Source organism: Sorex fumeus, unplaced genomic scaffold, assembly GCF_029834395.1.
Source record: "Sorex fumeus unplaced genomic scaffold, SorFum_2.1 ptg000094l, whole genome shotgun sequence".
NCBI lineage: Eukaryota > Metazoa > Chordata > Mammalia > Eulipotyphla > Soricidae > Sorex > Sorex fumeus.
Window position 1 is genome coordinate 23,003,353 of NW_026606151.1, and position 13,473 is coordinate 23,016,825.

General features: G+C 39.2%; 1 protein-coding gene across 1 annotated transcript; it reads left to right on the top strand.

Moving 5' to 3' along the window:
* Positions 1 to 8,453: 8,453 nt before the first annotated feature.
* LOC130040217 (olfactory receptor 14J1-like) lies at positions 8,454 to 9,392 on the top strand. The gene has a single exon (XM_056132229.1). The coding sequence runs from the start codon at positions 8,457 to 8,459 to the stop codon at positions 9,390 to 9,392; it is 936 nt and encodes a 311-aa protein (XP_055988204.1). The 5' UTR covers positions 8,454 to 8,456.
* Positions 9,393 to 13,473: the final 4,081 nt, after the last annotated feature.

A 13,473-nucleotide genomic window follows, 5' to 3' on the forward strand; every position in this document is an offset into this window, starting at 1 on the left:
AAAATCTCATCTGTCATTGGACAGATGAATTCTGTCCTAGATCGATTCCGTATCTTAGCTTGTATACTGAATGCAGCAACAAATTGTGTTGTGCCTATGTTAGGATGGTCATTTTGGCAAAAACGTTATGAAGAGGTGACGAAATGAGAGACCTGGGTTTACTGGTACCTCTAATATAAGAAATAGATGAAGTAACTTCATGTTCATGCTAGCATGTTCGCTCGATTTGGGGGTTAGAGACTTTAAAGGGAAGCCTTGTGGGGTAGTTTCAGGCATAAAACACCAAGGGTCTGGCCTTCCCTTTCTGTCAGGAGGCTGGAACTTCAGGCTTGGGGGAGGGTGGAGAGAGTCCTCCCGAAGGGCACACTCCCGAGCTTAAGACTTTAGATCAATTCCTTGGGTGCTGTACCTGGCAAGGGAGGTAGTTTCCTTGCTAAATACTGAGGATTTCCCTTGTGTGGGGAAACTAGTCTTCAGGCTGGGAGAGGGTAGAGTGTGATTTCTATTTTAGATTCAGAAACATACAACAAGATGTGTAATTTTTTATAATATTATAATAGAGCATTTGCTGCTTTTTGATACTATGCCTATTAATTTATCACCACAGAACAGAGGCATTTTGACTTTGCAATTTAATATTGTAATTTAGATATTATTATAGGCTTATAGCATTTGGAATCCAAAGAAGTTTTAGAAATAAACATGGCTACTCTTTTACCCTTTTACATGGCTACTCTTTTACTCTTTTACTCTTTTACCCTTTTACTTTTGGGCTGGAGCAATAGCACAGCGGGTAGGGCATTTGCCTTACAAGCGGCCAACATGGCCGACCCGAGTTCGATTCCTCCGCCCCTCTCGGAGAGCCCGGCAAGCTACCGAGAGTATTCGATATGCCAGACACAGTAACAACAAGGTCTCCAATGGAGACGTTACTGGGCCTGCTCGAGCAAATCGACGATCAACGGGAGGGCCTTTACCTTTACCTTTACTCTTTTACCCAATTAAAATATTGTTTTACTATAATGTAGTTTGCAATGATCCTATATCTCAATAGTTACAGAACTTGATCTAATTTTTAAGGCTCGACATTGAGGACTTTACCAGAAGAAGCATTTGGAACTTTCTCTTCACGTTTAGCCAAATCTTTCTACAATATACTTTATTACTATTTTTGTTTTGGGTGCCACTGCTGGCTGTGCTCATGGCTTAATTTTGACTGTGCTCGGGGGTCAGTCCTTGCAGTGACCATATGTGGGGGAACATATGTGGTGCTGGACACTGAGCGTTGGTTGCATATAAGGATAACACCTGAATTTCTGTACTAGCCTCCCAGACCCTACATTACTATTTATCTTAATTTGTGAAATGACAATTCTGGTCTCTCTAATACATACCAATCCTTCAGACAGCTAACATCGCTATGAGATCTTATACATTTAATAAATGAAATCAGGTTGATGAATTTTATATAATATTTTTATATTCCTTCTATTTTAATGTATACCTCTGTCATGAGTTCAACAGTCTTAAAACCTACATTTAAATTTCTCAATTCAAATGTTGTCAGAGAACAAATTTATTTCCTTTTGTCAGATGCCACCAGAAACCAGTAGATCTTGTTCATCATTCAACATAGGTTTACTCTCTAAATTCAGGACTACATAGGCATGCATTGTTCTCTGTGGTATATATTGCAAACTAGCTGTAAGTAAAAGGTAAAGGTAAAGGCCCTCCCGTTGATCGTCGATTTGCTTGAGCGGGCCCAGTAACGTCTCCTTTGGAGACTTTGTTGTTACTGTGTCTGGCATATCGAATACTCTCGGTAGCTTGCCAGGCTCTCCGAGAGGGGCGGAGGAATCGAACTCGGGTCGGCCATGTTGGCTGAGTGTAAGGCGAACGCCCTACCCGCTGTGCTATCGCTCTAAGCTGTAAGTAAAGTTTTTAAAAAAATCTTTACAGGGAGAATGCTCCAGGTCCCAAACAGAGCAGATATCACTGGGAGGTCCCAGATGGGGTAAGTGCCACAACCCGCCTTCTCCAGATGGAACCCCGGTGACCATGTGTCTCTACAAGCATAGCTTGGGCACATGGGGACCAGGACATTTTTTCCAAACTGCGTGGCTGCATAAGCGGCTACGCGACATCTCCTTATATATACAAAGTGATCAATGGAAAGTAAATCATCCAACGTTTCTCCCTGAAAATCAGGCTTAACTCTTTTGCAAACCACAACACTCAAAAGGAGATAGAGAACAGAAGGGAACACCCTGCCACAGAGGCAGGGTGGGATGGGTATATGGGGGGGAGGGAGGGATACTGGAATCCGTGGTGGTGGGAAATGGGCACTGGTGGAGGGATGGGTATTCGAAATAAAAAGAAATAAAGAAAGAATTTAATTAAAAAAATAAATAAAAATAAAACAAAAATTCAAAGTGGCAAAATAAACTTTTCCTTTAGTAATAACCAAAATAATCTTTACAAAGACAGCATCTATATTATATCTGTGCCAAGTTTATTATCAAAATGACTCATACTTGGAAATCATAACCCTAAAAAAAGACATAATACATGATTTGGAGTGAATATAAGGTCATTATTCTGAATGATACCTATCTGTTTTTTCCAAAAAAATTTCTATTTATTTAAATAGTGATTTACAAAGTTGTTCATGATACAGTTGTTACAGGCCTTCAATATTCCAACACCCATCCCAATACCAGTATGACCTTCCCTCCACCATTGCCCCATTTTCCCAACTATCCCCATGCCTGGCACCTTAGAAGGCACAACATAATTCATTTTACATAGCTTGGTACAACTAATGGCTAATGAAATTATCAAAAATATACTAGTGAAAGAAAATTGTTATACCTCATCAGGAGTTCATTAAGTCCCTGTCTAAGGATTTACTAAGCTGTCTGTTGCTAGTTGAGCCATCTGTGATAATGTGTTTGTTGTTGAGCTTAGTTGGCTTCTATGTTACTTTCCCATCTAATGTGCTCCTTTTAGGATGTCAATATTGTAAAATTTGGAGAAGTTGCACAGCCACAAATATGGTCACGTGTTTCAGAATCTTCAAAACATTTAACTGAGCAGTGTGTTTCCATGAGCATGGTAGTGAGACGTGGGTGTGACTGTCGGACCTCCCAGAAGCACATGGTGCTGGGGGATGTTGTCTGCTGCCACACTAAGAAGACCCTAGAAGTCTAAGACTGAAGATCAGTGTGCCTGGAATTTTCAGCAGCTTGGCATTCTACAGAGTTTATGAAGCAATGGAGTTCTCCACTGATAAGGTGCAACTGTTGGGGCATGAACACAGCTGCCAGGGCTTCTGCAGGGTGGAACTCGGCCTTGCGCCCCTCCCAAGGGTGTGTCCAAGATGGGAGACTAGTGGATCCATGGCATACCACAAAAAACATAACTATCATGAGTTTATCATACTTAACCATTTTTTGGTGTTCAGCCATTGACCAAATTTCCACATTTATTTTATATAATACTGAGTCACTAACTTTGTGTGTGTGTGTGTGTGTGTGTGTATATATATATATATATATATATATATATATATATATATATCACTGTCCTCCCGTTGTTCATCTATTTGCTCAAGCAGGTAGCAGTAACGTCTCCGTTGTGAGACTTGTTACTGTTTTTGGCATATCGAACACGCCATGGATACCTTGCCAGACTCTTCTATGTGGGCAAGATACTCTCAGTAGCTTGCCTGGCTCTCCAAGAGGGAACAAGGAATCAAACCAGGGCCAGCCACGTGCAAGGAAAACTCCCTACTCAACAACAACAAAAAACCCATTAACGTCATAATTAAGCACAACTATTTCTCCCTACTTGCTGTGCTATTGCTCCAGCCCACTCTGGATATTCATAAGGAATAAATATTTAAATAACAAAATAATCTAAAAAGCCACAGAAAAACAGGATTTTATTTTATACATTTGTTTTGGGAGGTACCATTATTTACAAATGTTGACAAGACAGTCTCAGGCCTACAATGTTACAGCTCCAATATTACAACCTGTAAAAGCATAGTACTGAAAATTTTTGTCATTTAGAAGAGAGTACCTGGGGCTGGAGCGATTGTAGAGCTGGTAGGGCCTTTGCTTTGCACGTGGCTGACCCAGGTTCGATTCCCAGAATCCCATATGGTCCCCTGAGCACTTCCAGGGGTAGTTCCTGAGTGCAGAGCCAGGAGTAACCCCTGTGCATCACCGAGTGTGACCCAAAAAGAAAAAAAAGAAGAGTATCTATGGAGGTATAGTTATGTAAGAGATAATTTGATGTTTGGATGATTTGATATTATATTTTAATTTTTTTATATTATGAGATGTTAGTACTTTGTCTTCTGAAATATATTCTTCATGTTTTAAGTTTAAGCTAATATTAGACATTTATCGAAATATTTAAATTTTTTAACTATTTTCCTTTTCATTATGTGTCCTAATTTGTTTTATGTAAATTATCATGTCATATGTAAATAATTATATTCTCTTTGTCTTCTTACCATTTACACTCAATGGTTTATTTTTCTTGCCTAATAGTTGTGGCAGGCTGGAGCGATAGAACAGTGGGTAGGGTGTCTGCCTTGCACATGGCCGACCCAGGTTGAATTCCTCCGCCCCTCTCAGAGCGGGGCAAGCTACCAAGAGTATCTCGCCTGCACAGCAACACCAGGCAAGCTACCTGTGACGTATTCAATATGCCAGAAACAGTAACAAGAAGTTTCACAATTTGTTGTGAGACGTTACTGGTGCCCACTTGAACAAATCGATGAACAATGGGAGGACAGTGACAGTGACAATTGTTGTGGCAAGAAATTGAGAGTACACTAATTACAGATTCATAAAGGAAACATTTTTGTTTGGTGCCTGATTTTATCAGAAATCTTTAAATCTTTTGCAGTCAATTACGATAAAAGAACATGGTATTAGAAGAAAATTCATTAAATATGTATTAGGTAAACATATCCGGAGCTGTTCAGCATGTGAACGCCAAAAAGCCATCAATTATTTGAAAATGATAGCAAAAATAATTAAAAATAATGGTAATAAAATGAACTACAATAAATTAAAAATGGTTATAGAAACCATAGCCAAAAAAATAGCACTTGTTGAAATTAAAAGACACCCTATACAATATATGAAAATATTTGCACTAATAATTCAGCTAAAGGCTAATACTCAAGAGTAAAAAGAAACAAAAATCTCATTAAAAATGATGAAAAAGATAGACACTTCCCTGAAGAGGTCAGTCATACAGAAAACCCACAGACATGAAAAAGTGCTCATTGTCTTCTGATATCAGGGAAATGCAAAAAAATATTTTAAATAAATAAAATAACAGAGATAACATGTCACATTTGTGACAGTGTCATATATTTCAAAATTTTGGAATGACCAGTGCTATGAAACAGGAATTCTCATTCACAGTTGGTTGGAATGTTGTCAGCTCCAGTGTCTATGGAAAGTATTATGAATATTTCTCAAAGCAGTAAAAATAAGCCTCCAATATGATTCAGAAATTCAACTTATGGACATCTGCCCCACCCAACCAAAAAAAGAGACATTAACATGATAATTAAGCACAACTATTTCATTTCAATGATTAGTTCAATAGCCAGGGCTTAGAAACAACCCAAATGCCCAATAAGAGAAGAATGGATACACATGTTATTATATCAATAATGCAATACTGTGCAGATGATAGAAAAAATGAAATCAGACAGCTGGCTGCAATGTCAATGGAATTGGAACGTATATAAATGAATGAAGTCAGAGGGTAAATGAAAAATACTGATGTTCTCACTCCTCTGTGGTATACAGAAAGATAGGCCAAGGTTGTGGAATAATATTGGAGTGGATGGAACAATGAGAAACCCTTGGTCTTTCTTGCTTTGCAAAACTCAGATTACCAGAAAGTGGGGAAGAGATGGAGAAGGAAAAGGCAGATTACATGTCATATAGGGACAGTAGAGGGTCTGGGATACTTTGCTTGGATACTTCGGTGAGGCACAGTAAATTTGTACATTGTGCTTTAAAGTTTAATACTTGATATAAAACTATAACCATGTTACCAAATCTATAATATAATAAAGTTTCTAAAAAACTATATAACCCCCTTGCTTAATTAGCAATAAATACACAATGAAGCTATTCTTCCAGTAACTAGGTATGGTAATTAAAATCACTTCAACAGAAAAATGTGTTGCAAGAGAAAACCCCATAGTATGGCAAGTTTGGACTCCAGGGTATTGCACAGAATTGCCAATACCCAGAGCACCCAGGATCTCTGCTGCTGACAAAGGCACTTTCCACCTAACCCCCAATGGCCAAAGGATTGAAAAGGACTCGTGTTTTCCTCTCCGCAGACTACATTCTAGTGAAAGGAACTGAGTGGCAGAGCTATGACTTCCATCTGAGTGTCAGCTTCTGAGCCTGACAGCTCGTCCCTATGATGAGGTAAGAAATTTCAGGTGTGTTCTGGTGACACTCCTTAGGTTGTAAAAAACAGGCTATGTAGAAAATGGAATGTAAATAAAATACCGATTTTGAGGGCATAAAAAGATTCATATGTTTACTTGAGAAATTTAAATAAAAATACACAAGTAATCCTTTTAATTAAAAATCACTGTCATATTGTTCTTCATCGATTGCCTCCAGCAGGTCCCAGTAACGTCTCCTTCGTCCTAGACCTGAGATTTTAAGAAGTGCCACCTTTGAGGCTCTACCAGGGTCAGGAGAATGAGACCCATCATTGTTACTGATTTTTGGCATATTGAATATGCCACGGGGAGTTTTCCAGCCTCTGCCATGTGGGCAGGATACTTTTGGTAGCCTGCCAGGTTCTCCAGAGTAAGAACCACATAATAAGGTGTAGCATGGCCGTAAATGCGGCCACGCACTTCTGGGAGCAGGGTTTTATAGTCTCTGGGTCTTGGCTGTTGATTGGAATACATGGCACCGGGGGCAGTTGGTGGGTGTAACGCCTACATACTGGAGTGGGGGATCTGGGTGGAGGAAACCCCGGTCCCAATCCAAGCGGGCTTGAAGATCTTATTAAAAATAGGGAGAGAAATCCCTTCCAGTGCAGAAACATTTTGTTGAGATAAAACTATCACTTACATCTGTATTAATCCCTTTTAATTCTAGGGTGTGAGGGTGCAGTGTTGCTGGGTCCTCCAGTGCCAGGGAGCAACTCTGCTCCCCCAGAAGTGCTCATGGACCTCAGGACCAGCAATGCTTTTGGAGGAGGCATGTGACACCAGGGACCGAATAAGGACTAATCTCGTCCTAATTTGATATTGAAGGATCTAACCTGTTACATGAAGGCAAACTCTCAGCTCCATACCTACACCTTTATTTCCTTGGGAATATTTTGTTTTCTTTGAGGGAGGGTAGAAACTACCCAATATGTGTTCAGGCGAGCCCTGGGCCAATCCCTTGATATTCTGCTAAACAGACAGGCAGTTCAGAGCTCCGAGGTACCCCCAGCCCACCCTGGGGTTTCCTGCCATGCTGAGGATGAAGGGAACCATATATAATATAAAAGATAAGATAAAGATAAGATTTGAGCGATAGCACAGCGGGTAGGGCATTCGCCTTACAAGCGGCCAACATGGCCGACCCGAGTTCGATTCCTCCGCCCCTCTCGGAGAGCCCGGCAAGCTACCGAGAGTATTCGATATGCCAGACACAGTAACAACAAAGTCTCCAATGGAGACGTTACTGGGCCCGCTCGAGCAAATCGACGATCAACGGGAGGGCCTTTATCTTTATCTTATCTATATATAATATAAAATAACAAAATTTCTAAAAATGTACATAACTTCCTTGCTTAATTGGCAATAAAGACACAATGAAGCTATTCTTCCAGTAACTGGGTGTGGTAATTAAAATCACTTCAACAGAAAAATGTGTTGCAAGTCTGGCAGTACTCGAGGGTCCCCAGGGGTCACTGACAATGCTCAGAAGCTGCCTGGTGCAAGGGATGAAATACAGGTAGGGATAAGAGCGTGTTTCTATGCAGAAATCTCAGGCTTTCTCCTCTCTTCTCTCAGCTGGTTCTTAGAAACCCCTAAAAGAGAGCTGAGAATGGCCTGCAGCATCACCAGGAGTGTCTATAACCAAACAAAAACAAAAGCATAAAATTATTTTGGGTACTTGAAAGCCTACGACTTAACCTCTGAACTCTATAACCGACCCTTTTGTCATTTTTTTTCCTGTTTGAAACTGAAATGGAAATTTTAACATTTAAAATCTTCATAGTCAATGTTCATTCCTTTCACAAAGACAATGTAAATTTGTCAGTATGCCTAGCACTACGTAAAACATTTATGTGTAATGTAAAAGTTCTTCACTACTTATTCAGGTTCTTCATTGATGCTATGCAAGAAAACTATTAAAGATTGTCTATGATATCTTGCAGCCAACAGCAGAACTATGACAAACTTTACCATGAGCGGGTTTCTTCTCCTGGGGTTTTCTGTCAAGCCTGAGCTAGAAATCTTCTATGCTTCCCTGTTCCTAGTCCTGTACTTGTTGGCTTTAACTGGCAACATGCTCATCATCACCACAACTTCCCTGGATGACAGTCTCCAGTCCCCCATGTATTTCTTCCTGAAGCATCTCTCCTTGCTGGATCTCTGCTATATTTCTGTGACCGTACCGAGATTCGTTTACAACTCTTTCATGCATAGTGAAACTATTTCTCTCTTGGAATGCATCGTGCAGGTCTTTGCTTTCACTCTCTGTTGCTCTGCTGAGGTGTTCATGCTCACGGTTATGTCCTACGACCGTTATGTGGCCATCTGCCTTCCCCTGCGCTATGATGTCATCATGGATGTCAGAACCTGCGTCCATGGAGTCACCGGTGTCTGGGTCAGTGGGACCATCTCTGGAGTCATGCATGCGGCTGCTACTTTCTCCATCCACTTCTGTGGCCCCCGCGTCATTCACCAGTTCTTCTGTGATGTTCCCCAGATCCTGAGGCTCTCCTGCTCCAATGAGTATCTGGGTGATGTTGGTGTCACTGCATTTGTGTCTCTGCTGGCATTTCTTTGTTTCTTGTTTATTGGATTCTCCTACATGCACATATTTTCGTCTGTACTGCGCATGCCATCTGCAGAGGGCAGAGCCAAGGCCTTTTCCACTTGCCTCCCCCACCTTGTTGTGGTCATATTGTTCTTTTCTACTGGTGCCTTCGAGTATTTCAAGCCTCATTCTGAATCTCCAACTGCTCTAGACGTTTTTCTTACTATTCTTTACACAGTTGTTCCCCCAACATTCAATCCAGTGATCTATAGTCTGCGAAATAAAGCTATCAAGTCGGCTATAAGTAATGTTTTTCAAAGAAGAGTAGCAGATCTCTTTTGTTAAGACACTTCAATTCATTCTCAATTGTGAGAAAAATTCAAAATATTATGGGTTTTAATCAATCAAAAAGTTAAAATTGCAACTAACTTGTGATTTATACAACTTTTTCTTTGTGCTACTTGAATAATAAACTTGCTTAGACCCAGGACTATATACGTAGTACTTCAAAATTACTCCTGTGAGTATCTTAACTTAAATCTTACTACACAAAACAGGTGTGAAAACAATGAAAGTTTGATCATGTTTGAGATGTCAACTTAATTTCTTTTCCTAATCATTTTGTGTGATGATGATGGAAAATATCATATATAGGATTGATTGCTCATTTGTTTATACATAAAATACATTTGTGTCATTGGACATTTCTTTAAAATTATATGCAATAATGTATAATATAAGACTTGACAAAAATTTGTTATAATTATTAGTATTTTTGACTCCTCAGTCTTCTAATTTCATCGCTGTTTTAAAACTTTTGATACCTTAAGTTATATGTAGTATATTTAGTCTTAAAGGAAAAGGTAAAGGCCCTCCCGTTGATCGTCGATTTGCTTGAGCGTGCCCAGTAACGTCTCCATTGGAGACTTTGTTGTTACTGTGTCTGGCATATCAAATACTCTCGGTAGCTTGCCGGGCTCTCCGAGAGGGGCGGAGGAATCGAACTCGGGTCGGCCATGTTGGTCGCTTGTAAGGCGAATGCCCTACCCGCTGTGCTATCGCTCCAGCCTTAATAGTGATTATATCATTACTGGAAAAAAGTGTTATATAATCATTCTTTTTTGCATGTTAATTTTTTAATGTACTTTTAGCATTTGCTTATGGCTTTTGCTACTGTACTAATTTTGAATAAGCTTAGGTTTCCTCAGTTATGGTTTTCATTAATTAATTTTTTAAATTACTTAGTAGAGTGAAAGAGGTAGTACAGTGAGTAAGGCTCTTGGCTTGCATCCAGTCAACCCCCAGATCTACATACAGAAATCCCAAACAAAACTCCTACTGTTTTAAGTCTTCTGTTAAATAAGTTGATCTGGCCAGAAGTGTAGCAGAAATGTTGTTAAGAATATCTAAGTAGCTATGACACAGAAATATGAGTTGTCTATGACTAAGATATGTAGTAATACCAATAAAATTTCAAACTTTTCATAGTCCGGTCATAAAATTATCTATATTTTAATTTTGAATAGATTTATGCCTTTGAATTTGATTTTATTATAGAAGATACGCTAAAAATTTTCATCTTGCTTTGCCCATATTTTTAACTTACAGAAATCATCAGAAACTCTGATGTCATTATGACTGCACTCAACTTATCAATCGTTCTAAAATTTATAATGAGGAAATGTGAACCTGACTTCTCCTTACCAGATTTTATTCAGTAGCGTATACTGTACTTCACAAAATTTTCTCTTGAAGAGTTCCTATCTTCATCTGAGCCCAAGATCAGCTAAAAATTATGAATGACTATGGCGAATGGCACTGCTAGTGGTTTTTTTCTCATGGGTTTTCTGCCAAGCCTGAGCTAGAACTCTTCTATGCTTGTCTGTTCTTAGTTCTGTACTTGTTGGCTTTAGCTAACAACATGCTCATCATCACCACAACTTCCCTGGATGACAGTCTACAGTCCCCCATGTATTTCTTCCTGAAGCATCTCCCCTTGTTGGATCTCTGCTATATTTCCGTGACTGTGCCGAGATTCATTTATAACTCTTTGATGCATAGTGGAAACATTTCCCTCTGGGAATGCATCGTGTAGGGCTTTGCTTTTGTTTCCTTCCCTGCTGCTGAGCTGTTTATGCTCACGATGATGTCCTACGCCCCTGAAAGAAATTCCACTTTCACGCGTAGTGGAAATACTTCCCTCTGGGAATGTGTGGAGCAACATTTTACTCTCATTCTCCATGCTATTACGGAGATGGCCATACTTGTGCTGCTGTCCTAGGACCGCTACATGACCATCTACCTTCCAGTGAGCTATGACATCATCATGAAAGACAGAACCTGTGCCCATGAGGTTGTCGGCATCTAGATCAGTGGGGTCTTCTCTGGAGTCATGCATTTGGCAGCCACTTTCTCCATCCACTTTTGTGGTTCTTGTGTCCTTCACCACTTCTGTGATATCCCCCAGCTCCTGAAACTCTCCTGTTCTGATGACTGTAACAGGGAGATTGGGGTCTCAGTCTCCTTCACTCTGTTGTCATTTGGCTGTATCATCTTTATTGGTTGCTCCTACATGCAAATATTTTCCTCTGTACTGAGGGTGCCATCTGCTGAGGCAGATCTAAGGCTTTTTCCACTTGCCTTTCCCACCTTGCTTTGTCATTTTATTTGCTTCTACGGGTTTCATTTATAACTCTTTGATGCATAGCGGAAACATTTCCCTCTGGGAATGCATAGTGCATAGATTTTGAAAAATAGGTTTTAAAATTAAGTTTTTAAAACCTCATTCTGACAATCCAACAGCTCTTGACATTGTGCTCACCTTTTTTATACTGTTGTGCTCCCAACATTCGATCCAATGATCTATATAGCCTGGGAAATAAAGCAATAAAAGCAGTCTTAGAATGGTTTTTAAGAGAAGTAAAGCATACCTTTTTTTTGACCCATGTCTATTTAGTCTGGCTTGAGAGACGAACCCAAAATTATACTGTGTAGCATAGCACTCTGGACACTGTGAATAAGTATAGAACTGGTTATAGAGAAAACTGTGTTATGAGAAATATATTGTATGCTTATATTGTCTACAATAAAATATTTGAAAATATACCTCTTTAGACATTTATAGGTTTGACATTGTTTTGGGGACCACACTCAGCTATACGCAGGGCTTACTCCTGACTCTGTGTTTTCAGGGATTATACCTGGTGGTGCTTGGGAGACCGACTGGGGTACTGAGGATTGAACATGGGTTGACTGTATGCAAGGGAAGTGCCCAAGTCAATTTATATTCTCTCTGACCCTGTATTATTTTCTATGACCTATTCTTTATGATGGTGTCCTGTGCCTTGGTTTTGAGGTCACCCATTTAATTTTCTGCTTCTTTCATTCTGCCACTGTTGAGTCCTTTCACTATATTCCTTAGCACCTTTATATCTCTTTGGATTGTTAGGTTTTTTATTTGAGTTTTCTTCATTTATTGAATTTCTGTTTCAACTCTTTCCTCAGTTCAGTAAACAGCAAGAAGATTGATGTAATCCATGGGTTGCATTGAACTTTCTGATGTACTTGAGGATTTCCATTCCTATACATACAAGTAGATGATCCTTTCAGTGGTCTTCTTTTTAAAATCATTACTGGTATTTTGTGCGTACTAATGGTTAAGCTAACTCCCAGTGGTTTAGTCACCAACCAGTTCTCTTGTTTATAGTATCAGTCTAGAGTTTAACTTGTTGTCTCTGGCAGTTAGGGCAGCCATGTTATTTTTTTTTTCTCAGCAGAACTTGTGAAATGACACTAGGTCTCAAGCTCTAAGCCAGTAAGTTTAGGGACTGGCCGATGCCGATGTGAGTCCTCAAAAGTTCACCTGGAGGAACTAGCAAGCAAAAGGTACACTTTTGGAGGGAAGTGGTTTGTATTACACTTGGGGTGCTCAGGGCTTAAAGTGAAAGTCAGGCAAAAATATATTCTAATTGCAACATTTGAAGCGTTTTGCTTAATGTAAAAAGATACATTAATAATAGCAATAAAGAAAGATTCTTAAAGCTTGAATATTTATGATGAACAATGCTAAGTAGAATATTAAAAGGTATATCATTTATTCTAATAAAACATTTAGGTGGGTTTAGTATGCAATTCTAATTACGTGAAAACTGAACTTGAGAGGGGGTAAATAATTTGTATGAGTCATGTTACTATTAAATTGCGAAGTAGGATATCATACTATATCACTAGTATGCAAATGTTATTTTTTAATTTATTTTAAATGAATTATTTTTATAAGGTTGTGTATGATTTATTATATTCAATTATCAAACTAATGCCACCACCAGTAGGTAGAAAATATTGTAATTCTATTATTATCCCTAATCCTACTCCTAATCTAAACCCCATCCTAAATTTGAGGAGTGGTAAAAATTTTTGGTTCTGA